This window comes from Phyllostomus discolor, chromosome 1 (genome assembly GCF_004126475.2).
Source record: "Phyllostomus discolor isolate MPI-MPIP mPhyDis1 chromosome 1, mPhyDis1.pri.v3, whole genome shotgun sequence".
Classification (NCBI taxonomy): domain Eukaryota; kingdom Metazoa; phylum Chordata; class Mammalia; order Chiroptera; family Phyllostomidae; genus Phyllostomus; species Phyllostomus discolor.
The window spans coordinates 192531103-192558427 of NC_040903.2; the positions used below are offsets into that span (position 1 = coordinate 192531103).

General features: G+C 41.5%; 1 protein-coding gene across 2 annotated transcripts in view; it reads right to left on the reverse strand.

The window, feature by feature from the left end:
- DCAF5 (DDB1 and CUL4 associated factor 5) overlaps positions 1-27325 on the reverse strand; it is a 101172-nt gene that overhangs the window by 40855 nt on the left and 32992 nt on the right. For both annotated transcript variants that reach the window (XM_028506520.2, XM_028506517.2), the window contains exon 6: positions 9283-9496. In XM_028506520.2, coding sequence (XP_028362321.1) covers positions 9283-9496 — 214 coding nt within the window. The remainder of the gene's footprint in view (positions 1-9282; positions 9497-27325) is intronic.

Consider the following 27325-nt stretch of genomic DNA (forward strand, 5'->3'; position numbering starts at 1 on the left):
ATGTAGCCTGCCATAGCAAACTGTTTACTAAATAGAAACTTGCTGGAAAAAAATACTTAATAGCCATATTCAAGCAAAGCAACTATTTATCTCTCCCTAACACCTGTATTTAAACCTTAATGATTAAAACAATCCAAAGAAGGTACAAATTTGGAACACAGTTAACTTCCCATTAATTTTATTCTAATTCTTCATTTGGCTTAGAAATATGGATATAACATTCAGGATTTCCGAGATGGAGGTGTAGCTAGATACACTTTGTCTCCTCACACAACCAAAAGAACAACAAATTTAAAAACAAAACATAACCAGCCCTGGCTGGCTAGCTCAGTGGATTGAGCTCGGGCTGCAAACCGAAGTGTCGCAGGTTCGATTCCCAGTCAGGGCGCATGCCTGGGTTGCAGGCCATAGCCCCCAGCAACCGCACATTGATGTCTCTCTCTTTCTCCCTCCCTTCCCTCTCTAAAAAATAAATAAATAAAATCTTTAAAAACACCATAACCAAAACTGTCAGAAAATTGAACTTTATGGAAGTCTGACAACCAAGGAGTTAAAAAAGAAATATTCATTCAGACTGGAGGGAGGGGTGGAGACGGGCAGCTGGGAGAAGACGTGTGGCAAGATGGTGGCTGGCAGACTGGGCCATCCCACATTTGTGCGCTGATAAATCAGGAGGAACAACTGGGGAAAAGGCACAGAAAATAAGAAGCACAAATGGTAGGTACAAGCCCTGGCCAGTGTGGCTCAGTGGATCGGGTGCCATCCTGCAAACCAAAGATTTGCTGGTTTCATTCCCAACTAGGGCATGTGCCTGGGTTGCAGTCCAGGGCCCCAGTAAAGAGTGAGTGAGAGGCAACCACACATTGATGTTTCTCTTCCTCTCTTTCTCCCTCCCTTCCCCTCTCCCTAAAAATAAAAAAATAAATAAAATCTTTTAAAAAATAGTAGGTACAAAATAGACAGGGGGAGGTTAAGAACAGTATAGGAAATGGAGAAGCCACAGAACTTATATGTACAGCCCATGGACATGAACTAAGTGGTCGGGGGAATGCTGGTGGGAGGAGTGGTGGAGAAGTGGTGGAGGGTGGAGGAAAATAAAGGGGAGAAAAAAATGGGACAACTTGAGCACAGGCTGCAAACCAAAGCATCGCAGGTTCGATTCCCAGGCAGGGTACATTCCTGGGTTGCAGGCCACGGCCCCCAGCAACCGCACATTGATGTGTGTGTCTCTCTCTCCCCCTCTCCCTTCCCTCTCTAAAAATAAATAAGTAAAATCTTAAAAAAAAAAAAAAAGAGGGACAACTGTAATAATATAATCAATAAAATATATTTAAAAAAAGAAATACGGATGTGTTTCTTTATATATGTATATTTATATAATTCTCCCTATGCCCCCAAAATTCACATTAAAAAGAGGAAAAAGTTCTACAAGGCAGGGACAGGTCATCTACCTGTATACTCCAAAAATAACCCAGAATATGTCTTAACAGGCTCTTCAGTCTCTCTCAGTATACGTCTGTGTGTAAGAGTGAGTGTGTGTATGCACTACATTTCATAATCGCCAACATCTGTTGATGGAAAAGGACCATATCAATCAGTTACTATTCACTCAGTACTGATCAACTAGTTCTCTCCAAGGCTCCTTGGATAATAATTAATTATTCTCCAGTAAATGGCATGCCTGTCTAATTAACAGTACAGGCCCTGACAGAAAAACCAGATGGCTCTCTAGCCTAGATCAATAATAGCAGAGAGGCTGTAATTTAACATTTAAATCAAACACAGCTCTTGTTTCTCCCTGACCTTTTGTCAGAAGGGGGGAAAAGGTGATTGAACAATTTCCTGATGTGCTCTCTAGAGACTTTTCCAGAAAAAGGTTTGCCAACGAGTATATAAAATGCCTTTAATCATATCATTAATACCCACTGCCATCCCACTACAAATACCATCCAAAGCAGTCAGGGAAATTTCTTTTTGGAAATGGCCAAAACCATAGATTTTATTTGTGGTAGGAAAAAAAGAGAATTCCACTGACTCCCAATAAAAGCACACAAACATGTTTCCCCATAAGATTAACACAATTTTTTGCATGTGAAGTTACATGAATCTTGCCTCTTTGGACCATTTGCCATTTCAGTTCCATTAGGCCCCTGAAATTCTTCGATTTATTAAAGTAACTAATCTTTATGGGTTCTGAGTAGGAAAAATTCTATTGATAATGAAATGCTCCATTAAAGACGGCCAGTACCAAATAGTTAAGGAAAAGAAAATCTTTTTAAAGATTTTATTTATCTATCTATCTATCTATCGAAAAGGGAAGGAGAAAGAGAGGGAGAGAAATATCAATGTGTGGTTGCCCCTCACATGTCCCCAACTGGGGACCCAGCCCGCAACCCAGGCATGTGCCCTGACTGGGAACCCTTTGGTTCACAGTCCTGCGCTCAATCCACTGAGCTACACCAGCCAGGGTAGGAAAAATATTTTTTAACGCTCCAATTTCCAACAGCTGCGTGTAACAAGGTAGCCTGCATTACTTAAACATGAATTTGTATTTGGTTAAACTCTTTTGGAAACCTTGGCAAGATGAAGGGCCACCAACCAAAAGGCCTTCAGCAATCATCGTCTCCCTGTGGGCCTCAGCTTTCGTATGTGGAGACTGGGAAGTGGGGAGATGGTATCATTTCTCCCGGTCTTCACATGAGTATTTATACTTTTCATTCAAGCAAAGGGGTCTACCATTCAGAGGAAGAGATATTACTTACCTTTTCTGAAGATACCTGAAAAAAGGGCAAAGTGACCAAAAGTAAAATCTCTGAGGAGGATGGGGCAGGCAGGGCAGGAAAGGTTCTGTTCCCCTTCGTTAACATCTACTAAAGATTCTTAGCAAAGCCCAGGCTCCTTGCCAAGAACTATAGATTAAAGGAGAGCTGTCAGGTTGTATCACCAGATCTTATCAATTCCGTTTGCTCTCAAGAAGAAATCAGGTGCCTAGTGTTCCTTTCCAGCAGAACAGTTATAAGCCAGACCATGTCAAGGAGGTCTGCATACACTCCAACACGTTTTAATCTTTCTGAGCTCTAAGGCTGTATCAGCAAATGGACTAAAAGGTGATAAAATTCATGAGTAAAATCTTAACTCAGGATTGCTAATACCTGAAACCCCTAGGTTTCAGAAATTCCATAAACTCCTTAATATTATATACAAAGCTAGTATACATTTTTATGAAATGTTCATAGCTTTCAAACGTTCAAAGAAGCTTGGGATTCAACAAGAGTTATAAATGACTGATTTCATAAAGAAGCTATTTTCATGCTGCCTCTTCTTTATAAAATAAAGTCTCCTAAAACATTCACCTAAATAACACATACAACAAGGAATTCCTCTGCCACAACATTCTGTATTCAGATCTTCCTCACCAGCCCATGGAAGAGGCTATCACCACTTAATCAGCACAGCACAGGTGGTGGCGTGCCCATGAGGAAGAGGGTGCAATCACAGGCAAGACACCGAGTCTAGTCCTGTTCCTGCTGCTGATTGGATCTGCCATTTCAAGCTACTGCAGGCCTCAGTACCACATGGAGATAAAACCTGTCCAACTAAACCCAAAGGTCACTGGGAGCATTAATATAAAAGAAAGTGCTTTAAAAGCTAAAGGGCTAAAAAGATGACATAAAGGCAAGGAGAAGAAAAAATTAGCTTCAGTCGTAAAGCAAGTCATAGGATGGAACCTAAGGGTTGAGTTTCCCCCTATTACAAGTGTGTCTTTGCCTGGGATGGAGTGTCATCCCGTACACCAAAAGGGTGCAGGTTTGATTCCAGGTCAGGGCACATACCTAGATGCAGGTTCGATCCTCAGTAGAGGCACGTGCGGGCCGCAACCAATCAACGTTTCTCTCTCACACTTGCTCACATGCATGTTTTTCTCTCTCTCTCAAATCAACAAACATATCCTCGGGTAAAGATTTTTTAAAAAGTGTGCCTTTATTTCAGATGAAGTACATATGGACTGCCAGGCCCCAAGTGAGAATAATAAGGACTGCATGGAGTTATAAAAAAAGTAAAGTTGTAACTGTATAAGGTGCTTCACTGGCCTGGAGCACGCTTACTGGCGAATTCCTGAACCTTTGCTATACCCGTACAACATCAACACAGAAAGGCTGAACGGTGATGTAATGTCTGAGGCCAGGCCATGTATTCAAGGCCTTTTTTTTTTTTTTTGGAATCACAGGGTATAAGTCAGCTCTTTTCTCCAGGGAATGAGATAGAATGATTTAATTATCAAGATTTCGGAGGCCTTGACATCAAGTTCAAAAGACCTGTACAAAGCAATCCACTTGGCTCAAATACCAGTGCTCTACTCTTTCAAGAAAATTTTATTATAGTTTTCCATTCCTCTGTCAGCAAGATGTTGGGACAGGCACTCAGTGAGACTAAAGCTAGGCATTAGATGAAACTAAAGCAAGATAACATTTTAAAATTACCATGCTGTCCATTTCCAGGCAACACATACCTGTTAGCCTGAAAGCCTTACTTCCCAGAAGCCTGAGCGGCTCTCCTGGACTCTCATAAGCAGGACAAGACCATTTGGAGAACTGTGGGAGGAAGGCAACAAAAGCCGAGTGCTGTCTTACAAGTGTGTGCCAGAAAAGCTAGCAGGTGGAAAACTGGCCTTCTTTTTTAACCCTGGTAAGAGGTTAGCTCACTGAGTAACACGGAGGGGAGTGTGAAGCTTGGGAAAAAGAATGTACCCAAGTCAGACTTCAGGGGAGAAAATGAAAGGAAAAAAAGAAAGAAAAGTCCAAGTATGACAGAAAAGGAGAACCTTTGGGATCATGCAGACTTGAGAGAAAGGGATGCTCTTTTACTGCAAGATTCCTTACTACATACTCCAAGACAGAAGGTGAGCTGTCTAGAAATGAGGAAAGTTCAAGGCTTTGAGGGGGAGGGTGCTAATTAATTCTGTTTATGTCCAGTCAATCTCATATCCCTTATGCCACCTTATTTCATGATAGAAGTTATTAAACTTGAATAGTTAAAAAATTACACTAGAAATAAACAAACCATGTATTTTTAGCCAACAGTGGGGAAGACATCGTAGCTATATAGGGCTTGGAACAAAGTCTCAAACAGGGCACTGTCTGGCAGTCATGGGAATGTCTGCCACCGCAGCTGGCACCGAGGAGATGCGCAGTAACTATATGCTTTCTTATTTTAAAAGACCGCGGTGGGGGGAGCACATAGTTAGGAAGGGTTTAGTAGGAGACAGAAACAAAAAACTTGCCTCCGCTCACCGATGAATTAGTGACACAGCTGACACTACAATGAGAGAAAAACATCCTGCTGAAGCATGAAGTGTCAAACTCTTGGCTCTTGAGCAAAATAGGTATGTATAGATTTGGTTTATCTATACCATAAAGGATGAATTTCTTGCAATACTTAGAAATCAGGAAACCTCACATACAAATCTCTACTTCCAAGTTTTCCTTGGGAAAAAAAAAAAAATCAGAGGCCCTCATAGCAACAATGGGCTAAAGCTGAGTCAAAGCTTCAGGCAGGAGTCATTAAGATTTAGACAGGGTGGGCTCTCAACTTGGCCACAGTCCCCACCATTCCCTGTTATGCTTCTAGCCCAATTCACTCATTTTTGCTGCTTGCCTTGTTACAGCTGGCATTAAGCTGTGGCTGTATAGTGCAAAGAAATCTCTACTGAGAGCTAAAAAATCTGGGTTCTAGTCCTGGCTCAGTTACAAACTTGTATATGTATGTCTTAACTTGTGTACCTAACCTTTCTGAGCTTGTTTTCTCATCTGTAAAAGGAAGGTTTATACAAAATGATCTCTAATAGTTCTGTAATTAGAATTCATAGGTAATGGTGGCAATGAGCATGGAGGAAAAAAAGTAGGCTCAGTTTATTTCACAATTTATTTCCTGAATCCAACTTCTTGAAATGATCATTTCATTTCCAGGCTAATGAATTACCTAGTGAACATCAGATAGTCTAAAATGAGGTATGTGCTCTCTGGGACAATATCTGGGTCCATTTGTATGAACTGACAGCCAGAAGACTGTCTCAGATAGATAGGTCACTTAGTTGCCTTTCCTAACCGTGTTCATTCCTATTATGGAAATTCTCAGATTTATTTCTAGGACAGTTACCCAGCCTATGACTAAACGAAGACTTCCAGAGCACAGGGCCTCGGGCTGTGGGCGTTCTCAGAGTATATAAGAACATGATCAAATACAAAGACCAATATATGGAAAGGGTAGGCTTTGGAATTTGAAAGCAGCAAAAAAGATCCTGTCTAGACCAGTCAAAGACTGTATGTGTCAGCCCTGCAGATCACAATGTAACCGTGGCAGCCACTGCTTCAGCAAAGTGTAGAAGGCCAAAGCCTACAAATCACCTTTGAGAGACACGTTCCAGGAATAAGACATGAAGTTTGGCCTCCCATGGCACACTTAGACAGTATAAGCTCAGTAGATTAATTTCACTGAAAATCCATTATTTAATTCATCCTCCTTAAGCCCCTAGAAGTTGAGCAGGATAATGGTATTTATCAATTCTGATTTACAGTTAGAGAAGCCATAGACCCAGAAAGCTAAAACCCACGCATTGACCAAAGTACTCAAGATTCACTTCAATAAATATTTATTGTGCCCTCACTGTATGCCGTGCACTGGAGACATGACAATGATGAATTAGCTACATTTCTTAGTCTCCAAGGAGTGAACAACACAGGCAAACACAAATCTCTGTATTTCCTATTTCCTAGGTTATACAATTTTGATAATTTATAAGGGGAATATGAACAGACTTTAAAGACTTTAACTCTAAAACTGATCCAAAATTAGATTCAATGACTTTGTATCCTCCTTTATCCATAGAAAACCACGTACCCTAACCAAAAAACTACCTAGTTTGTCAAAGAGGATATATTACTCATAAACTCTTCCCATAGGACAAAAGTCACAAATAACAAAATAGTCAAATCTGAAGAGGGAAAATCAAGTCACTCAAAGTTATCATTGTATAAAACCTGAAAGGCAAAAAAAACAACTACCTCTCGTCAATGTACATAACCAGGGGCATCATAAAATACCTTGTGCAGCTCTGCGACTGGCAACACCTGTCCCAGTGTATCTGGGGAAAATGGGTAATTATAATTTAGGTCATAGGTCCTTAAATAAGGGCAATCCCTCCGCCATCACCCCTAACCCCAGGGGACATGTGGCAATGTCTAAAGACAATTTTTTGTTTGTCTAAGGGATGGCCAGGGGAGGTATTACTGCATCTAGTAGGAAGAGGGCAGGGCAGGGATGCTGCTAACTATCCTATGATGCACAGGACAATCCCACAAAATGTTGATAGTGCTGAGGTTAAGACACCATGGTCCAGGTCAGGGGTGTCAGACTCATTCTCACCGGGGGCCACATCAGCCTCTTGGTCACCTTCAAAGGGCCGAATGTAATTTCAACTCAACAGTTAAGGAGTGGTTACATTTATAAAGTCCTAAAATTATTTTGGCCCTGTGAAGGCAACCTCGAGGCTGTGGCCCCCAGTGAGAATGAGTTTGACACCCCTGGCCTCGGTGTTCTACATATAGGTAGAAGCTTTTCTTTGGAGTCTTTTAAGGACTCCAAGCGGTCAGGTTTTCACTACTGATTTAGAACCTTTTTCACCTTTCCCTCAGTCCCGTTTCTGGTAAAAAGCTATAACCCATTACATTTAGTGTCTACTCTTTGTTGTTCAGTGAGATAGGATCTCATACATAAATGAGGTTGACAGAAGTTGGATAATCAATAAAAGCAAGGAAGAAAGGAAAGAAGACAGGAAGAGAAAAGGGGGTACTTCTCTGTTATTACTGCCACAGCTAAATGAAACAAAATCAATCATTCTATAGTGCAGGCAATTACAATGATCTGTTCTATCATGAGTCTGATCATCTCTAGAAATTGCTTCTTCCCACCCAAGAAACAAATTGCCTTTAAAAACAAAGTCATTAGCACTGTGGCCTCTCCAAGGAGACAACGCTTATATAGCTGAGGCCACCTAGTGGTTTCAAGTATGGACTGCAGCTAAATAGGCCCCAGGACTCCCACTTGAACATAAAATCTGGATTTAGATACATAGTCTCTATTTACAAAAGGGGAAATCCCTAGCCTAGACAATTTAAAAGTTATTCACAATTTATTTCACATTCAACTCAATTCAATGAGCATTTATTGTGCTCCAACTACATATACTAATCTTTAAGCTAAGACATTGGGGAACCTTTAGCAACATCAATCTAGGAAGAAAAGTCCTAGCTACTGCCTTCAAAAAGCAGGGACTTCACAGGTTCTCAAAGAACTGCTTCTTTTATGCCCAGGCCCACAAATAACTTTAAAGAGATGAAGTACAGCATGTAAGAATTACATGTCAATATCTGACATAGTTGAGGGACCCAAAAAGAATACTAAACATTAGCAGGGGAATAAGGTTTCTCTTTTTCCAATTCAAATGTGAAGTTGCAATAAGATTTGTTTGAGGAGAACAAAAATCTATTTGTATATTTGATCAGTCCTTCCTTGTATTTGTCTTTATTCAGCTTGATTACTCAGACCAGTCTAACTGGCCCACTCACTGACACCCGCTTCAGAGTTTCTACAGCCAAGACAGACAGTCAAGGAAGCAAGTATGCTTTTGAACTGCCAGCTCTAAGTCACTATCAGTATCCCGAGTCCCAGTGAGACTGTGAAATGGCTGGAAACTCACAGCCTGGGTTCTCTTCCCAGTTGTGATGCTGGCAATAAAAAGAAAAAGTCGGCATCTGGCTTCCTCTCAAACAAAGCCACTCAGCCCACTTCATCCAAGAAAAAGATGCCATCCCAAGGGGCCATTCAGGATGTATGTCTCTTGGACGGTATTAATACTTAGGGTGCTTCATTCATCATTGCATTTTATTGATATTTTTAATAAGTCTTTTTTTGGCAGGCTAATTTTCCATGGACTTCCTCCTGTCTTTTGAAATGACACATTCTTAGAATCTTATAGAGTCTGCTCACAAACTTGGCGGAGTGAGGCTGCTCAGAACCATACTGGGGCCAGGCGCAGTTTATGGTGTGTGCCTCACGTTACTCAATGGCAGCTCTGATGCAGAAACTCACTATTAAGCCAGCACATCCCCAGACACTGTTTCCGCTCAATTGTTTCTGACATGATGCTAAAGAGGAATAAAGACCAGAAACAGCAATCTGAGAGAAGAGCAAGAGTGTGGGATGCAAGAGGCAGAAGGCACTTACCTGGTCACGATCTCCTGCAAAACAGCAGCTTTTCATGGTACAAGAGTTGAAGTAACCCTGATTGTCAAACTGGAACACAGGCAGGCGGGAGTGGATGTCATAGAGCACAGGGGGCAGGCGACGCCTCAGGGCCAGCAGCTGTGTCCCGTTGCTATTGAATCGCACACTCATGGCACTTTGCAGTGACAGGTTGCCGCCATAGCGCAGGAGAGAACTGGAAGGCAGAATCACAGGATCCAGGCATGAAATAGGTTAGACAAAAGGCCGCAAAACACACTGCTCTTGTTTCTTCCCAACATGTGCCCAGGTTCCCATCCAAGCTTGTACATATGGATTTTCACAGAAAGATATTTCTATACAGTGGGCTTGAAAGTGATAATGAGGATAGAAATGGCTCCTGGATTACAGTAAAGCAAGTGATTTAACCTGCCAGTTCCCCTCTTCAATCTCCAAAAGGTGAATTACCGGTGAATCTACAGGACAAGGAAAACACAAGCATCTTGAAAGAAGAGACATATTAAAATGATTCACTATTTCATTTACCCAAGATAACTATAGAAGCAAACAGATACTCCATCAAGACCCTGGGAGGTGAGCCATGTCAACACTGATTGCCTAATCACAGGTGGTATTTAAGGGACATGTTTACCATATGCATTAGAGACATAAAAACCATTAGAAAGGGTAGATACTTTATAGTTAATTATGAAAAAATATTCAGAATTAGTGTTGATACTTTAGTAGAATAGACTAGTCTGCTCTAATTCTATACAGCAGACAATTACAATGATCTGTTCTATCGTAGAATTAGTGCTGGATTAGTAGAATTAGTGTTGATACTAAAGAGCAGATATTTTATAGTTAATTCTGAATATTTTTCAATAATTACTTTATTATTTGTCTTTTTCAATTTTTCATCAGCTCACAGAAAATTTTTATAATCCATGGCATGACTCAAAAGTAAATGTTAAAGAAAAAATTTTAATTAAATGCAGAGCAAGTAGTTACAACAATTGGAAAAACAACATGACTTGTTTCCTTTACCACATCTGTAACTGAATTCTGCTTTTGGGACTTTATACTAAGAACTGGAGACACTGTTTGTCAGTCATTTCAAAAGCAATTACTTGGGGCTTGAAAATATATCCTATGAAGAGTCAAAAAAATATTATCAGATTTAATGTTGAAAGAAGATGACACATTTTTTTTTTCTTTTTGGCAAGAGTGATGGGGGAAATTGAGGAAAGGAGCTTCTGAAATGACAGTGCAGAGGCAGCTGCTGACCTGGCCTGATCATAAAAACAGTCTGCGTCACCACTAGCCAGTCAGTCCTGTGTCCCTCAAAAGTCTTTTCACCAGAGGGAAGAACACTCTGGTACTACAGCCATGTGTGGAAACAAGTCTCGGGTGGACTTTAATCCTTACGATTGGAATGGCAGGAAAGAGAATAATCCCTGCAGAGAAATGTTCTTATAAAGATCCTAAACACAGGCCACAGCCACTCACGCACCAAGAATGAATGACAGGGCTGTTAGAGCCCAGGCATTTCCTTCACAGGGTGCCCTGGCTGCCACAGGCATGTGGTGTTATCTAAACACTCAGCTCAAAAACAATGAGAGGCTTTCAATCCAAGAACAGCGTGGAGTGTGCAAATAAACCAGCATCTGTACAACTGAAGAGGAGTTGGGGGTGGAAACAAGACTCAACAAAGAGAAACTTAGCCAGCCCTACCAGCCATAGCAGCAGGGGTCTGCATCAGCTCAGGCAACCTCCCTGATGGGAGAGCTGGGGCCTCTGGCAAATAGGAACTTCCTCTGCAGATTCTAGTCAGGCCTGTAGGAGTCTGCCCAGGACAGGAGTCTGGGCCCATCCCATCCGCAGCCAAGCTCCTTGACCACTGCCCCTTGTCTGCAATCTGGACACTCCACAGGGGTCTCCAGGAGAGTCACTAACTTTTTTCTTGTCTCTGTGTCTTGGCAGGGAACTCCTATTTCTCACACAGAGGGTAGATACATAGAGATCTTGCTCCTAGAGTGTTTGGGGGTGCCATCTAAAGAGTAGCAGCTACTAAAACTGAATACTTCATGTTTGAGGGCAAAATTCAATTCCTTCCAGAGGCATGAAATGATACAGAAATCCAGAAAGTGAGCTATGTTAATGGTGATTTCTAGGCACGGGTTCTGCAGCTGGCTCTTCCTGGTACGAATGGTAAACATGACCTAGTTTGTTAGAAAGAAAAGGCTTAGAAGCAGTTTGCCCTCAGTGACAATGTCAAAGGTCCTGTAGTTTACGGTTCTAAGTGTAATGTGCATGAGAGGTCAACTGGGACTTTTAAAAAATGTCTATTCTCAGGATCCACCCCAAAGATTCTTTGTTCTTTTTTCTTTATTCTCTCTTTTAAAAAATAGATGTAACTAATATACTATCCTTTTAGAAAACCTTCCCTTTGTTTTTATTTAACTTTATTTTTAAAAATTTTATCTCTGACACTATTACAGATGTCCCCCATTTCCCCACACTTTGCCCCCCTCCACCCAGCGCCTTCCCATGCCTTCACCACATTGTCGTCTGTGTTCACAGACACATGCATGTATGTTCTTCGGCTAATCTCTTCCAGTCCCCCCACCCCTCTGAGGTCTGTTAGTCTGTTCATGCATCCACACCTGTGGCTTTGTCTGTCAATTTTGTTCATTAGATTCCACATATGAGTGAGATCATATGGTATATGTTTTTCTCTGAGTGGTTTATTTCGCTTAGCACAATATTCTCCAGGTCCATCCACGCTGTCACAAACGGTAAGAGGTTCTTTTTGTACAGCCATGCAGTATTCCATTGTGAAGTGTACCACAGCTTTTTTACCCACTCATCTATTGATGGACACCTGGGCTGTTCCCATATCTTGGCTGTTGTAAATTATGCTGCTATGAACATACAGGTGCACACATTCTTTCTGATTGGTGCTTTGCCCAGATATTCTAAATCAGCCATTTTCACACACCCGCCCCCCGCCCTTCTTAAATCCTCACCTGAAGACATGCTTATCTATTTTAGAGATAGGGGAGGGAGGGAGAGAAACACGGATCAGTTGTCATCCCCCCATGCACCAACAGGGGATGTAACCTATAACCTACGCATGTGCCCTGCCTGACTGGGAACGAACCTGCAACCTTTCAGTTTACAAGATGATGCTCCAACCAACTGAGCCACACCAGCCAGGGCAATTTTCAACCTTTTTCATCTCCTGGCACACATAAACTAATTGCTAAAATTCTGCAACACACCAAAAAATATATTTAGGTAGACCAAAAATAGGTATAAGTTTGATTTACATAAAAACAAATAAACGAACAAACAATGATAGCAACTGCCTACCATTTTTGCTCCAAAGTGGCTTTTTAAAAAAATCAGGTGCCTATACTTGTATATAAGGATTTCTAGTAGCAAGAATTAACCAATCAGATGCTACCTTATTATGCTACATGACTAATAGTATACAACTTTATTATATGATCTATGTATTTATGGTTCAAGACAGGGCATTCACACTGGAGGGCTCTTGTTGTATTGGCTGTTGCTATTTCTTTAACTTGATGTTTTAAGGGAAAAGAGGTCAGTGGCCCTAATTAAACAGTCAGTTACTGCACATTTTAAAAATTCATGCAGCACACTGGCTAAAAATCACTGTTCTAGTTTAATATGGGAAGTGGGGCCCAGGAATCTGAATTTAACAAGCAACCCAAATTAATTCCAATGAATGTGACTTTCAAACCATACTCTGAGAAACGTGGTTCCATTTTGGAATTCTGGAGCAGAGGAAGTGGGGGAGGTGGGGAGAAAGCCAGATGCAGAGAAAGATTACAGAGACTGAATGAAAAGCCAACCACACTACATGGCACGTTTTACAGCCCCATGTCTATTAACATAAAGATCTCTAATTTTTTTTAGGATTAGAGTTCCAGTCCACCCACAATACCTGACATGGTTTTTTCCTGTGCTCCACATATTCCCCGAAGAAGTTATTTCTTATTTTCTCTTAGAGAACTGAGGATACTTGGATGTACCGCGAGTGACTCAATCCTAACTTGCTTTCTGGGCTCTGATCTTACTAATGGAGATGCCACTATCTCCACTCCTTTAGAGAAATGGCCATCATTACACACCCAAATGAGATGAGCAGCACCTTGAAATGACTAGCAACAAGTTAAAATGAGATCAGTCAAGATAAACCTATAAAAAAATCAGAGCAATAAATCTATTCCCAAGCTATCTTCGACGAAGGATTTTTCATAAAATGCAGTAAGAATGGGGTGGGAGATGATCCAAGGGTCGGCATGCAAAAGACCCAGGATGAAAAGCAAGAAAACTTGGAATATCAGAAAGGTATTCTTCACCGGTGTGGTTTCCTGGTTTCTGACCCCTCCATTCCCAATACTCAATTGGGTAAAAAGATCATTTTAAAAAGTACTGGCCAAGGCTAAGGGCTTGAAACAGAAGAGAAACAAGCTGAAGCTCTTTCCAAGGAAAGTGACTGGGAGTGTTCTGTCCAGCAGAACAAGACAGAACATCCATAAATGTTCCCAGATCAGGCTCCACAAACCTAGACTGAATAAATCCATGATTAAGCAATATTCATCCAATGGTGCTAATAAGGTTCCCCAAAGCCCACTGGCATGTACTTCCCCTCACTTCTATGTGAAAGTTTCATTAAGACCTGTGAAATGCTCGGAGACATGGCATTGCTATTCCAGATCACAGACGTCAGAGTTGGCATCATACAACCAGAGAGGCAAAACCGAGGTCTACGGGAGGGGGAAAACCTCTCCTCTCCAGCTTCTACTTTAGGACAAGATGACCTATAAGGCATATCAATCAATTTGTGCTTCCTAGAACACAACCTATAGAAGGAGAAATCCTAGATTTCACTAGAATCAGGTAAAAAGTACAAGTTCAGGGGGTCTCAGCCCACACCAGTTCCATTCAAGTGTGTCCAGGGTCCCAATAATCCCTTAACCACTACTTTTATACGAGTAGGAAGAAGAAACTGGGCTCTTTTGTTTTGTTTTGTTTTTTTCTAATACACTCCTCAGTTCCAGGATTTAGACACTTCTCTAGAGGAAACCAGAAGTGTTGGACAACCACCGTGAAAAAGACACATCATGATCTATGACTGAACAAACGTGCTTTCCCTAGAACACGATTCACTGCCAAGCCTCTCTGGATTGAAATACAGACACAGGTTCAGTGTACATGGTAACATTTCCTTCCCTTTTCGAACATGCAGAAATTTAGTGTGAGTGAGTCAGCAGAGGCCTTGATTAAATTTCTGAGAAAGAGATCTTTAGGTAACCAAATGGCATATCCAGTCCCGCCACAAAGCAAACACGGATGACAGGCATGTCACCTTCCAGAACAGGGACATGCCCAGAGTTGAAGACCTAGGGTCCAAGTTTTTTTGCTTTTGCCCCAAAGATACCAAAAGTCATGCAGAACTAACTGAAATTTCAAAATGAATTAAGAGGCCATGCCATAAGAGATTTGTTTCAGAACCCATATGAATTTTCCACATATGTAAGGAACTCAACATTTAGTCGACTTAGTTCATCAAGATGGACTGGCGTATTCAAAACACCCCTTTACCCCAAGCTGCACAAAGCAGAAGTTTCACAAGCAGCCACTTAAACCGTCATCTTAAAATTACCCCTGCTTCCACCTTCTGAGAGATGGTTACACAGCATCAGTCCTCATATCAGAGTGTATAAAACTGGGGAGGGAAAGCACAATGAGTAATGCTTGGCAGGAGGAACAAAAAAGCGAGAGGAAAGAGGGAGACGCCAGTTACTACAACAGTGAACACTGCAGAAGAAGTGGGGGCCGGGGGGGGGGGGGGGCGGGAGAGCATATATGCTGATAAACAGTCCCTGACACAAGGGAAAGAAACTGGGCTGAGTGTGCTCATTATTAGGTTACAGGGTCACAAAGCCAGAGAAATGTTAAAGAAGAAAGAGGCAAACTCTGGAAAAATTCCCAAGCAGAAGAGGTTCTGAAAACAAAAATCACCATTTGGTACCTTCTCTTATACAAAAACAAGAGAGGAGGGGACATAAAGGAACAGGCACAGAAGGCCAAACTGCAGACCGATGAGACTCGATTATATATAAGACAGCCTGTTTCATACGGGAGCCGCTCACTGAAAATGCGTCCAAAAACCAAAGTCACCTCTAGCTGGCAGTAAATAAATGTCTTCAAATAATGCCTCTCAAATGTTTCTATAGTAATCCATTTTATACTTCATCTCAATATACCCACACTTATCTAGCACGAATTTATTAAACAATATTTACCACCTACTATAAGCAATGCATTGATTTTCTATTCTATATTTGTTATATAATAAATTCTTGTGACATCTAAACTGATTTCATAACCCACTGGATCACTGAAAGAGCTTCCTACCTTGTCTTCTTGCTTCTTCCCTGCCCTGGACCCACGCTTCAGTTTATCCTGAACAAAACAGCCGAGGGATGCCGAACCACAGTGAGAGCACATCATTACTCTGTTGAAAATCCTCCAGTGGCTCCCTCATTTCGACCAGAGTGAAAACCGAATTCCTTACAATGTCAATAAGGCCTCAGATAGCCCCTCCCTATTCTCATCCCCTGTGTCTTTGACTCTGCCTCCCAGAGCTTACCCTACTCTGCTTCAATGACACAGTGCCTCCCTGCTATCCCAAGAAGAGGTCAAGTATACTTCTCCTTCAGGGCCTTTGCAGGTACAGATGTCTGCAGCCCAGATATGAGCACTTACCTCTTAATTTCTGACACCCTTTGCAAAAATGCAAACTTCCCCAATACCCCTGTCTCCCTTGCCTGCTTTATTTTTCTCTACTGCATGAGTCACCACCTTACATATCACACATTTGTAGGTATCTTACTGTATTTCTTCTTTTTCCTCTCTCACTAGACTATAAACCTGTGTATCTTTCCCCTGTGTATCCCAAGTGCTTAAACAGTGCTAGACACATAACAGGAATTCAGTAAATAGCTGTTGAATTAATGATCTAATGGATCATGAGCAGCAGTTTGAAATACCCTGACTCAGAACATTTAAAAAGCAAAACAAACAAACAAACAGGCTCCACCAAGGTTCTCATGGCTTCTGACAGCTGCCTGCCCACAACACCTAGTCCTGAGAGGCAGAGCAGCATAAAATCAGAGGAACAGCAGGAGGCGTGGAGATCCAGTCAGCGTCCTCTTCCACAGGCAAAGAACCACGGCTCAAAAAGTGAAACGATTTGTCAGTGACCACCCAGGCCTCCACCTCTTCAAGTGACACTGCTGTACACCCTTCAAGTGAGTTAAATTCATCTACTTGCTAATAAGCAGCCACTAAGAAGAAAGAGTTTGGGAAACAGGATACTTAAAAGCGGCCTGTGAATTTCTTAGGTTTTGAATACATGCCCTACCCAATTATGTTTAAAAGGAAATAGTGATAAACATTCGGGCTGATGAATGTAGTGAGACCCACAAGAAGGTATATTAACCAGAGCATAGGGTTTAGGTATTTTTTAAAATATCTTTCATCTTATTTTCCAAGTTTTTCCACAATGAACATGAACTTCTCCTATAATCAGAAAAAAAAACTGTTATTTTAAAAAGCCATTTCATTCACACTCCCTCTTTAACTGGGACCACAAAAGAGAGCTTTGAGAAAAGAGCAAGACTAGGGAATTTAAAGACCTGCTTAATGGAAACCTGAAATAACATATCTTGCCCCCAGAATTCTGGTGCAGATGCTAAATTTGAAATTAAATCATTACTTTATATTCACATAATGATAGACAAATCAAAATTTTCAAAGGACTCTGAAAATGTCAGTGTTCCTCACCATCCTCTTCAATGAGGGCAAGTAATATCCCTCCTTTGATAGGTTTTTTAAATACCAGACAGGCCTTGATTAGCAATGGACACAGTCACCAGGTTAGGTATGAAACTACACTTAGTTTGATCTACCATCTCACTTCCAAAGCACCCATAGATAAATGGCAAAGTTGTATTATTAAAAAAAAGATTCAAAATACAAAGTATTTTATGCAAAATCCAGAAACATCAGCAATATTCTCAGAAAACCTTCCAAACAAGGGTAAATTCATGGGTAAAAGAAGCCAAGAGTATTGAGAGTGTACAAAAAGTTCCTACCTAAAATATGTGACTGACAACAGTTAGAACATAAGTGGTCAAACCTATGATTACAAAATAAAAAGTTCAAGCTATGACTTCACTGAAGGAATTATGTCACTATAGGTATCCTGGAAGAAGCAACAAGGTCTTCATTAAATTTATTTCCAAAGTGCTTGTGCGTACACTGTGTTATCTAACCCTTACAATGACCCCATGAGGCAGAGCATAGGGGTGACATCATTCTCACCTCACAATGCAAGAGACCATGGTCCGACACAGTTACACGACTTGGCCATGACTACACAACAGATGAGCAGCAGAAACAGGACCAGCAGTTTTTCTGCTCCTTGGTTCAACAAGGTGTGACAGAACACGCTGTGGAGATGGATTATTCTACCCGGCAACAAGAGCATCAGATGACAATGCATCAGGGCCAGAAGGACTCAAGTTATTCACTTCACACACCTCCCTGTAGTTCAGCAACTCATTCACCCACGCAGGCATTTAATGAAGAAACACTTACTGACTACCTGCTAACTCTTCTAGGTATGGTGCTAGGCACACGGATTCAAAGATGAAGTAAGAGGAAGAAGCCCTCATGACTAACGAGAGACGAGAAAGCTATCAGTGTCCTTCTATTACATGAACAGTGTTTCTAACGGGGGGACGTGTTCTGTGAGAGACACAGAAAGAATACCTCCACCTGGGAGACAGGAGTGGGAGTGGTCATGTCTTTCTAGAAGAAAAATCTAAGCTGGCTCTTAACAGAGAGAATCAGAGAATTGACTAAAGTTCCTACCTGGCCAAAGAAACAAGATAAATATGGGTATGTTAATATATGGATAAATTCCCAACACGTAGTGATGAGTGAAAAAGTCGAGTTGTAGAATAACTGCAGAGTTCTACAGTATTTGTGTGAAAAACACACATGCATATAGAAACGCCATATATTTTCTATGGGTACATGTATAAGCACATAAAATCAAAGAAGAAGCTCTGGAAGCATATGCTATGAACTCCTAGCACTCACTACCTGCAGGGGAAGGGGTAGGGCACAAGAACTGGAAGAGGTAGGTGGAGGGACTTAGCTTTATCAACAGTTTTAAAAAGAGAACATGTATTTTTTACCTTTTTATTTTGAAATAATTATAGATTCAGAGGAAGTTGCAAAGAAATGTACAAGTAAGTCCTTTGCACCTTTACCTAGCCTCCCCCGATGTTACCACCTTGCATAACCACAGTTCATATCAAAACCAGTTACAATGCACTCATTTGTGCATGTGTGGCCCTATGGGACTGCATCATGTGTAGAGCTGCCTGCAACCACCACCATAATTAAGACACTCACCTGTACCATCACACCGAGACTCCCTCATGCTACCCTCTTACAGCCACGTCCACCCTCTACTCCTATCCCTAACACCTGGCAACCACTCATCTGTTCTCCATTTTTACCATTATATTATTCCATAAATGTTAAGTAAATGAAACCATGCAGTATGTATTCTTTTGAGATTAGCTTATTCACACAACATAATTCCCTAAGGTTCATCCAAATTGTCGCATGTATCAACAGCTCCCTGATTTTTATTGCTAAGAAGTATCCTATGGTAGAAATGTACCAGTTTTTTAAAACTATTTACCCCATTGGAAGACATGTGGGTAGTTTCCAGCTTTTAGCTGTTTTGAATAAAGCTACTATAAACACTGATGTACAAGTTTCTACATGAAAATAAGTTTTCATCTCTTGTATAAATGCCCAAGACTGCAATTGTTGGGTCATATGGTAAATTCATCACCAGAGAATATCTTTTAAAAATTGATTTTAAAGAGAGAGGAACAGGGTGGGGAGGTGAGTAGAGAGAAACATCGGTGGGTTGCCTCCCATATGAGCCCCAACCAGGAATCAAATCCGCAACCTAGCTATGTGCCCTGACTGGGGATTGAACCCGCAACATTTTAGTGTATGGGATAATGGTCCAACCAATTGAGTCACCTGGCCAGGGCACTTAAGTTCAGCTTTAATGTATAAAGGCACTACACCAAAGTATTTCTCCAGAGTGGCTGAACTACTAATAATGTTCTGCCAGCAAAGTTTGAGTGATCCAATTTTTCCACGTCTTCACCAGCATTGCTTGTATTTTAAAACAGCGAAACTAAGAGTCGATCAATGTATTTTAAAACGAAAGAAGACAAAACTAGATTATTTTTAGCTTCCTTATGGATGTACACAACACCGTGCATGAAAATTTTTGTAACCTACCCACTGCCCCAAGGAAATCAAACCTGAATCTGCTCAAGCCCCTAGATCTAATGCTAACTTAGAGCATGCTCAGACAGTGTAAGAGTGCAACCGATATAATCTAAAATGTGGAAAATTCCATAAGATAAATAATCCAGTTTGTTTAACAAATAAATTGCAAGAAAAAAAGTGAGAAGCAGGAGTACCTGTAGATTCAAGGAGACTGAGAAGCACCATCAGCTAATTGCTTTGTATGGACCTTATTTAAATCCCGATTCATTAGAAGTAATTCATTCATGAGGCAATTAAGGAAATTGAAACAGTAATTAAATGTGAAATATCAAAGAATTATTGTTAATTTTAGGTGTGATAATAATGTTGTAGTTATACTTTTTAAAAATTATTTTATATGGAACCTAATGAACAAAATAAACTAACGAGCAAAACAGAAACAGAGGCACAGATACATGGACCAGACTGACAGCTGCTGGCGGAGGGAGGGAGGAGGAAACCAGATAAAAGGTGAAGGGAGCGGCCAAAGAGCATACACGCACGACCCATGGACATGGACAAAACATAGGGACTGCCTGAGGGAGCTTCGGGGGGCTGGGTGGAGGTGGGCAAAGGGGAAAAAACTGCGACAACTGCAATAGCATAAATAATAAAATATAATTTAAAAAGAAAAGATTAAAAGAATTATCTTCTCATGGAAATTAATTTGACAGTCTCTCACAAAGTTTGACATAGGATTACTGTATAATGCAGCAATTCCACTCCTAGCTATAGACCAAACAGAACTGAAAACAGGTACTCAAGCAAATATTCACTCATGAATGTTAACAGCAACATTATTTAAAGGTGGAAACAACTCAAATATCTATCAGTGGGGGAAAAGATAAATAAAATGTGGCATAGCCAAATAACAGACAGTGATTCAGCCACAGAAGGGAATAAAGTACTGATACATGCTGCCATGTGCACAAATCTCCAAAGCATTAATTACGCTGAGTAAAAGAAGCCTGGCAGAGGCTCACGTGATCTACGAAATATACAGAACAGGCAAATAAATCCATGGAAACAGATCGACTACAGCCAGGAGCCAAGCGAGGAGTGGGGAGAAGTATCCTGGGGAGTAGCTGCTTAATGAATATAGGTTTTATTTTGGGGTGACGAAAATGTTTTGAAACTAGCTAGAGACAGTAGTTTCACAGCACTGTGAGTGCACTGCTACTTTAAAATGATTAATTTATGTTACACGAATTTTAACCTCAACTAAAAAATTACTTTCAGAGATACATATTAAAGTATTTACAGAGGAAATAATATAGTATATGGAAATTGACTTAAAAGAATTGGGGAGGTCACAAATGAGAAATAAATGATTTTTATGGATTAATTATTGAATGGTAATTTAATAACTAGAATTATGATAATTCAATATTGAATGGTAACTATAATAGAGTTCATTTCCTTATTTTACCTTAATATATATATGAAGTTTTTTGCCACAAAAAGATTTTTTAAAAAGATGATCTGTTTAAACGAAGATTTTATTTATTTTTAGGGAGATGGGAAGAGAGGGAGAAAGATAGGGAGAGAAACATCAATGTGTGGGTGATACATCGATTGGTTGCCTCTCACAAGCCTCCAATCAGGGACCTGGCCCACAACCCAGGCATGTGCCCTGACTGGGAATTGAACTGGTGGACCCTTTGGATTGCAGGCCAGCACTCAATCCACTGAGCCACACTAGTCAGAGCTAAAAGATATGTTTAAAGTAACAAAGTCCACTTGATTCAGGAACTTGATATCACCTCCTTCTGAGTAACAAGACTTGGGGAGTTTTAAAGGAAGGGTAAGTACATGCTTCTGCAACTCCTACCCACACACCAGACATTCCCCAGATGCTCTGGTCCAAGGCTAAGTCTCTTATTATAAAAGGCATATTTCAGCTTGATGAGAAGGAATGGACACAGGGAAACTACAGTCTCAAAGTCAAAGACCCTGGGTTTGAATAAACACAGCAGCGACTTCAACAAGGACCTCTGGGTAACCACAGCTTCCATCCTGCAGGATAAGCGAAGTTGCTAAATCACCTAGGTATCTGTTTTAAAATGGCAGATTCACAGGACCCACCAACCCAGATCAACAATTCCACCTCTGGGTCTACACTCCAGGAAGGAGCACTTTACCAGGTTCCCCAGGTGATTCTTGTTTTGTTTTGTATTTTAATTTTTTAAATATAAATATTTTTTATTTTTATCTTCACCTGAAGAAATGTCCATCGATTTTAGAGAGAGGGGAAGGGAAGGAGAGAGAAGAAACACTGATGTGAGGGAGAAATATCCATGTGAAAAAGAAACATCCATCAGTTGCCCTTGTACCAAACCCACAACCTAGACACGTGCCCCAAACAGGGAGAGAACCTGTGACTTTTCAACCAACTGAGCCACACTGGCCAGGGCTACCGCCAGTGATTCCGGTAACAGAAGCCCTGCTGAGTTCCAGTGGACAAAGCTGATTGTAGAGCTCCACCTTGTGGCCTAAAAGCTAGAAAGCAACTTTGCCAGAATCGGATTCCCCTATATACTAGCTCTAATACAAAGCTTTCAAAGTTCAGCAAGAACCCTTATAACCAACTCTACAGATTTATTCCTAACAGACGTTTTGACCCATGCCATTACACAAGGGAATTATAGGTCCACAAAACATTAGAGAAAAGTAGTTTTGAAAATACAGACTATTTTGGGATGAGTAGAACACTGCATTCATTCAATATTTACGAAGAGTCCACAACATTCTAAGTACTATGCTAGGTACTAGAAATTGAAGATTAATAAAACATGGCCCTGTCTTTAAAAATCCACAGAAAGTCCTGGTCAGGTACTCAGCTGGTTACAGCACTGTCTTGATACACCAAGGTTGCGGGTTCAATCCCTGGTCAGGGTACATACAAGAATCAACTAATGAGGCCTGGCTGGTGTGGCTCAGTGGAATGAGTGCTGACCTGCGAACTGGGGTTGGGGTTGGGGGGGAGGGGGGTGGGTCACCAGTTCGATCCCCAGTCAGGGCACATGCCTGGGTTGTGGGCCAGGGCCCCAGTGGGGGGCATCAAGAAGCAACCACACATTGATGTTTCTCTCCTCTTTCTCCCTTTCTCTCTCTCCAAAAAGAAATAAATAAAATCTTTTTTAAAAAATCAACTAATGAGTACATCATTAGGTGGAACAACAAATTAATGTTTCTCTCTTCCTTTCTTTTCCTCTGTCTAAAAATCAATAAAAAAAACACACAGAAAAACATGACAAGTAATAGTACAAATTAGGACAAGTGCCTCCTTTCTAAGAAGCAATTCCTGGGCACTGGGAAGGAAATCAAGGACATAACACTGATATAGCTGGATACAAGACATAGTCATATTAAAGAACCACTGATGGGAAAAGCAGTGACTGAGACATGCAATGTGAATGTCACAGACTGTGAGTCCTTTAAAGCAACTCTAAATAGAGCAATCCCTTCCCCTAGAACACAGGTGGCAAACACAAGGCCCAGGGGATGAACCCAGCCCTCCACCTTGTTTTATCCGGCCCGGCACCTTGTTTCTAGCTGATGGCAGAGCTGAGCTCTCACTTAACTGTTAAGAGGTTACATTTATACCGTCCTAAAAATTACATTCGACCCTTTGAAGGCAACTGCGAGGCTGATGTGGCCCCCAGTGAAAACGAGTTTGACACCCCTGCTCTAGAAGTAAGGGAAAGCTTCATTCAACACATACTCTGTGCCGAAATTGTGCTAGGCGCTAAGGACACAGTGAGTCAAGGAAGAAGCTTTAAGAACATGTAACAAGGATGTTTTCCCTGATGGGCTACCATTTGATCTTGGAGCTTGAGGGGTGACTAGGACATGAATAGACAAAGAAAAATCAAGAAAAAGGGGAGAAATTCTCCTCTATGTGTTCGTATGTGGAGGAGGAATAAAAGATGGGACACTGGCAGCAGAGAAGGGGCAGACTGCTTGCTTAAGGAGCTTTAATACAGTATTTTATCCATTAAAGTAGGTCATAGTACGGTCACTCCCCCAAAAAACATTTTCTTGGAGCACCCCACATAACGTGGTTCTGTGGACACGACCACGGACAAAGATAACGAGAAGCCACCAGAGCTCCTGGGTAAAAAGGGCAAAAGTGACGTTTAAGGACACGTGCCGTGTGCCGGAAGCCAGAGGGGAGGTAAGAAGCTAGTGCAGAACGGGCAGGCCTGAGGGGAGCTGGGTGTTAAGGACTGAAAACAGCGGCTCGGCACTAACCAAGCACGGCTGGTCACGGCAGAGGGACGGCGGGACGGAAGGGGTTTCAGACAGGATGATTATAAAACTGGTGGTGACATTAAAAAAAAGAAAAAGAAACAGCTTTAGGAAGAAAAAAAGCTTTTTTAAAAAGGTTGCAGTGTATGGAACACTTGCCTGAGTATTGTGTATGTACACATGGGCAGTAAAACTGGGTGAGGAGAAAAAGGTAAAGAAAGGACCAGAAGGCTGAGCAGAAGACTCCACCCCGCCACAAACCCAACGTTCTGACAACCAACTCCAATGACCGCTAGCTTTTTCTCTTGCAGTTTTCTGTAACACCATCTACATTGCTGGGTCCTCCTGACTCTCCGCTCCCTCTTCTGTCCCTTCAAGCTGCTCGCCAAAGAGAAACCGCTGCACAACAATCGGAATGTAGGGAAGGAAAATACAGTTGAAGGTAACAGTGACCTTGTATGCTTTTTAAAAAATGTACTTTAAGATATAACATGTAGTAAAGTGTACTAATTCTAAGCATGTATATAGCTCAATAAATTTTTACAGAAGTATACACTCACGAAACTACCACAGACACAGAACCTTGGAAGTTTCCCTGTGCCTTCCCAACACCCTACTCAGAGGCAGCCACCATGTGGAGTTCTGTAACCTGTCTGTCCTCAGCAGCACACGGGTGGAGCCACACACTTTTGTGTCTGGCTTCCCTCATTCAACATTATGGCTATGAGAGTCAGCCACGTGAACGTGTGTTTCAGTAGTTCATTCTTTTCATGTCTGTGCAATAGTCTACTGTGTGGCTCTTTGGAGGTTTACTTATCCATTTCTTCTTTGATGGACGTTCATGGTGTTTCCAGCTTTGGGCTATTATGAATAAAGCGACTGTGAATATTCTTGTATGTGTCTTTGGTAGAAACATGTACCCATCTCTCTTAGCCATACCTAAGAGTGAGACTGGGTCATGGATATACCTAAGAGTGAGACTGGGTCATGGAGTCACGTGTAGCTTTAGTCAATACTGACAGACAGTTTTCCCAAGTGGTTGTACCAATTTACACTCACCTAAAGTGCACGGGAGTTTCGGTTGCTCCAAACTCTAGTCAACAACTGGTACTGTCAGTCTCTGGTTTTCCCCATTCGAGGTGTACAGTGATACTTCATTGTGGTTTTAATTTGTACTTCCCTCATGAGTAATGAAGCTCTGAGTACCTTCCAAGTGCTTATTCACTATGTGGATATCTTCTTTTTAAAAAAATAATTTTATTTATTTTTAGAGAGGGAAGGGAGGGAGATAGAGAGAGAGAGAGAGAGAGAGAGAGAGAGAAACATCAATGTGCAGTTGCTGGGGGGCATGGCCTGCAACCCAGGCATGTACCCTGACTGGGAATCAAACCTGCGACACTTTGGTTCGCAGCCCGTGCTCAATCCACTGAGCTACGCCAGCCAGGGCTGGATATCTTCTTTTGTGAGGCACCTATTCGACATTTCTACTCATTTAAAAAATTGAGTTTTGTGTCTTACTTACCAATTCGGATTTCTTTATACACTCTGGATATGAATTCTTGCTCAATACATGTGTCATGAATATTTCCCCCCAGACTATGGCTTGTTCTTTAGCTCACCTTTTACTTACTGGTGTCTTTGATGAACAGAAATTCTTAATTTGAATGAAATCTAATTTGTCAAAAAAATTTTCATATATAGTGCTTTTGAGATTTTGTTTAAGTAATTTAAGAAATCTTTTAAGCCCTGGCTGGCGTAGCTCAGTGGATTGAGCACAGGCTGCGAACCAAAGTGTGGCAGGTTCAATTCCCAGTCAGGGCACATGCCTGGGTTGCAGGCCATGCCCCCCAGCAACCGCACAATGATGTTTCTCTTTCTCCCTCCCTTCCCTCTCTAAAAAATAAATAAATAAAATCTTAAAAAAAAAAGAAAAAAGAAAAAAAATCTTTCTGCACCCCAATGGCCTTGCATTCCAAGAGGAAGGGGGCCATGCTTGGAGAGCCTGTCTTTAAAGTTCCAACACACACCAGAGCACGAGTACCTTCTCCAGCCTTTCAGGTCACACCCCGGGGGTCTGTTTTCCACAGAATGGCATAAGCAACCCTCAAATGCAGCATGGCACAGATGGTCTGGCTTGTTCAGAGGCGAGGAGCTACACGTAATTTAGTCTCTACAGGACAGACAGTGGACCTAGAGGCCTCCAAAGCCAGGCAAGGTCCCAAGAGCAATTTCTCTCTGATAGCAGGAATGTGCGCTCATCGCCCCGTTTTACGTGTGTTGTTTCCACAACATGCAACGGCTTCATCTTATGAGTTAAGTCTTTACAGGAATTCCTGGCTTGCCCTAGTTTTATGATTGAGTGGGAAACAACCACTCTCTTGACTATTCTTGTCAAAGCAAGACACTGTTACCTGTCACAGAACTAGCAGTCCCTGACAGAAACGGGCAGAGACGAAAGATATGAGGAGAGAGGCGGTGCATGAGCAGACAGCTAAAACAGGATCGCAAAGTCTGAGACGAGAAGAGTAACAGTGGGGGACTGCACTTTTCCTAATACTTCAGGCGTTAAAGGGTCTCACTACTGAAAACTGTTCAGAGGCCAGTGCAACAGCCTCACAAGATGTAATGGGGATGTTGGCAGTGACAAAGGAGAGGACGGTTGTAAAAGACATCAGCAGAGACAAGGCAAATGAATAAGCGAAACCTTGTCCAAACATGCAATGTATATTTGCATAGGTGAGGTTCTCTCTCTCATGCAGTCACTTACACTCCAAGTTCCCCACCTATGGCCCACTCATTACCGCTGAAATTGCTAAAGCAGACCTTTGCCCGGCAAGTAACGTAAATGAAGAAAGCACACTTGGATTAAGACATTAAGGGGTGGCCCTGGCCAGTGTGGCTCAGTTGGATGGAGGGTTGTCCCACAACCAAAATATTGCAGGTTCAATCCCCAGTCTGGGCAAGTCTGATCCCTGTTCCAGGTGCATGCAGGAGGCGACTGACTGATATTTCACTCTCGTATCTCACATAGACATTTCTCTTTCTCCCATCCCTCACCGCCCCCCCCCTCCACCTTCCTCTCTTTCTGAAAGCAATGAAAAAAAAAAATGTCCTTGGTGAAGAGTTTTTAAAAAGACACTAAGAAGTGGTGGAACCCAAAACACACCCTAGGGTTTAAAGAGGAATGCATGACTTGGTTTCAGCTGACCGTTGCCACATAAGAAATAAAGGTCCAATGATAACAAATCTTGTCCCTTTTTCAAGAGATACTAGAAATTGTGATTTTTCTGTGTAACTTTCCAAACACTATTACATCATGTAG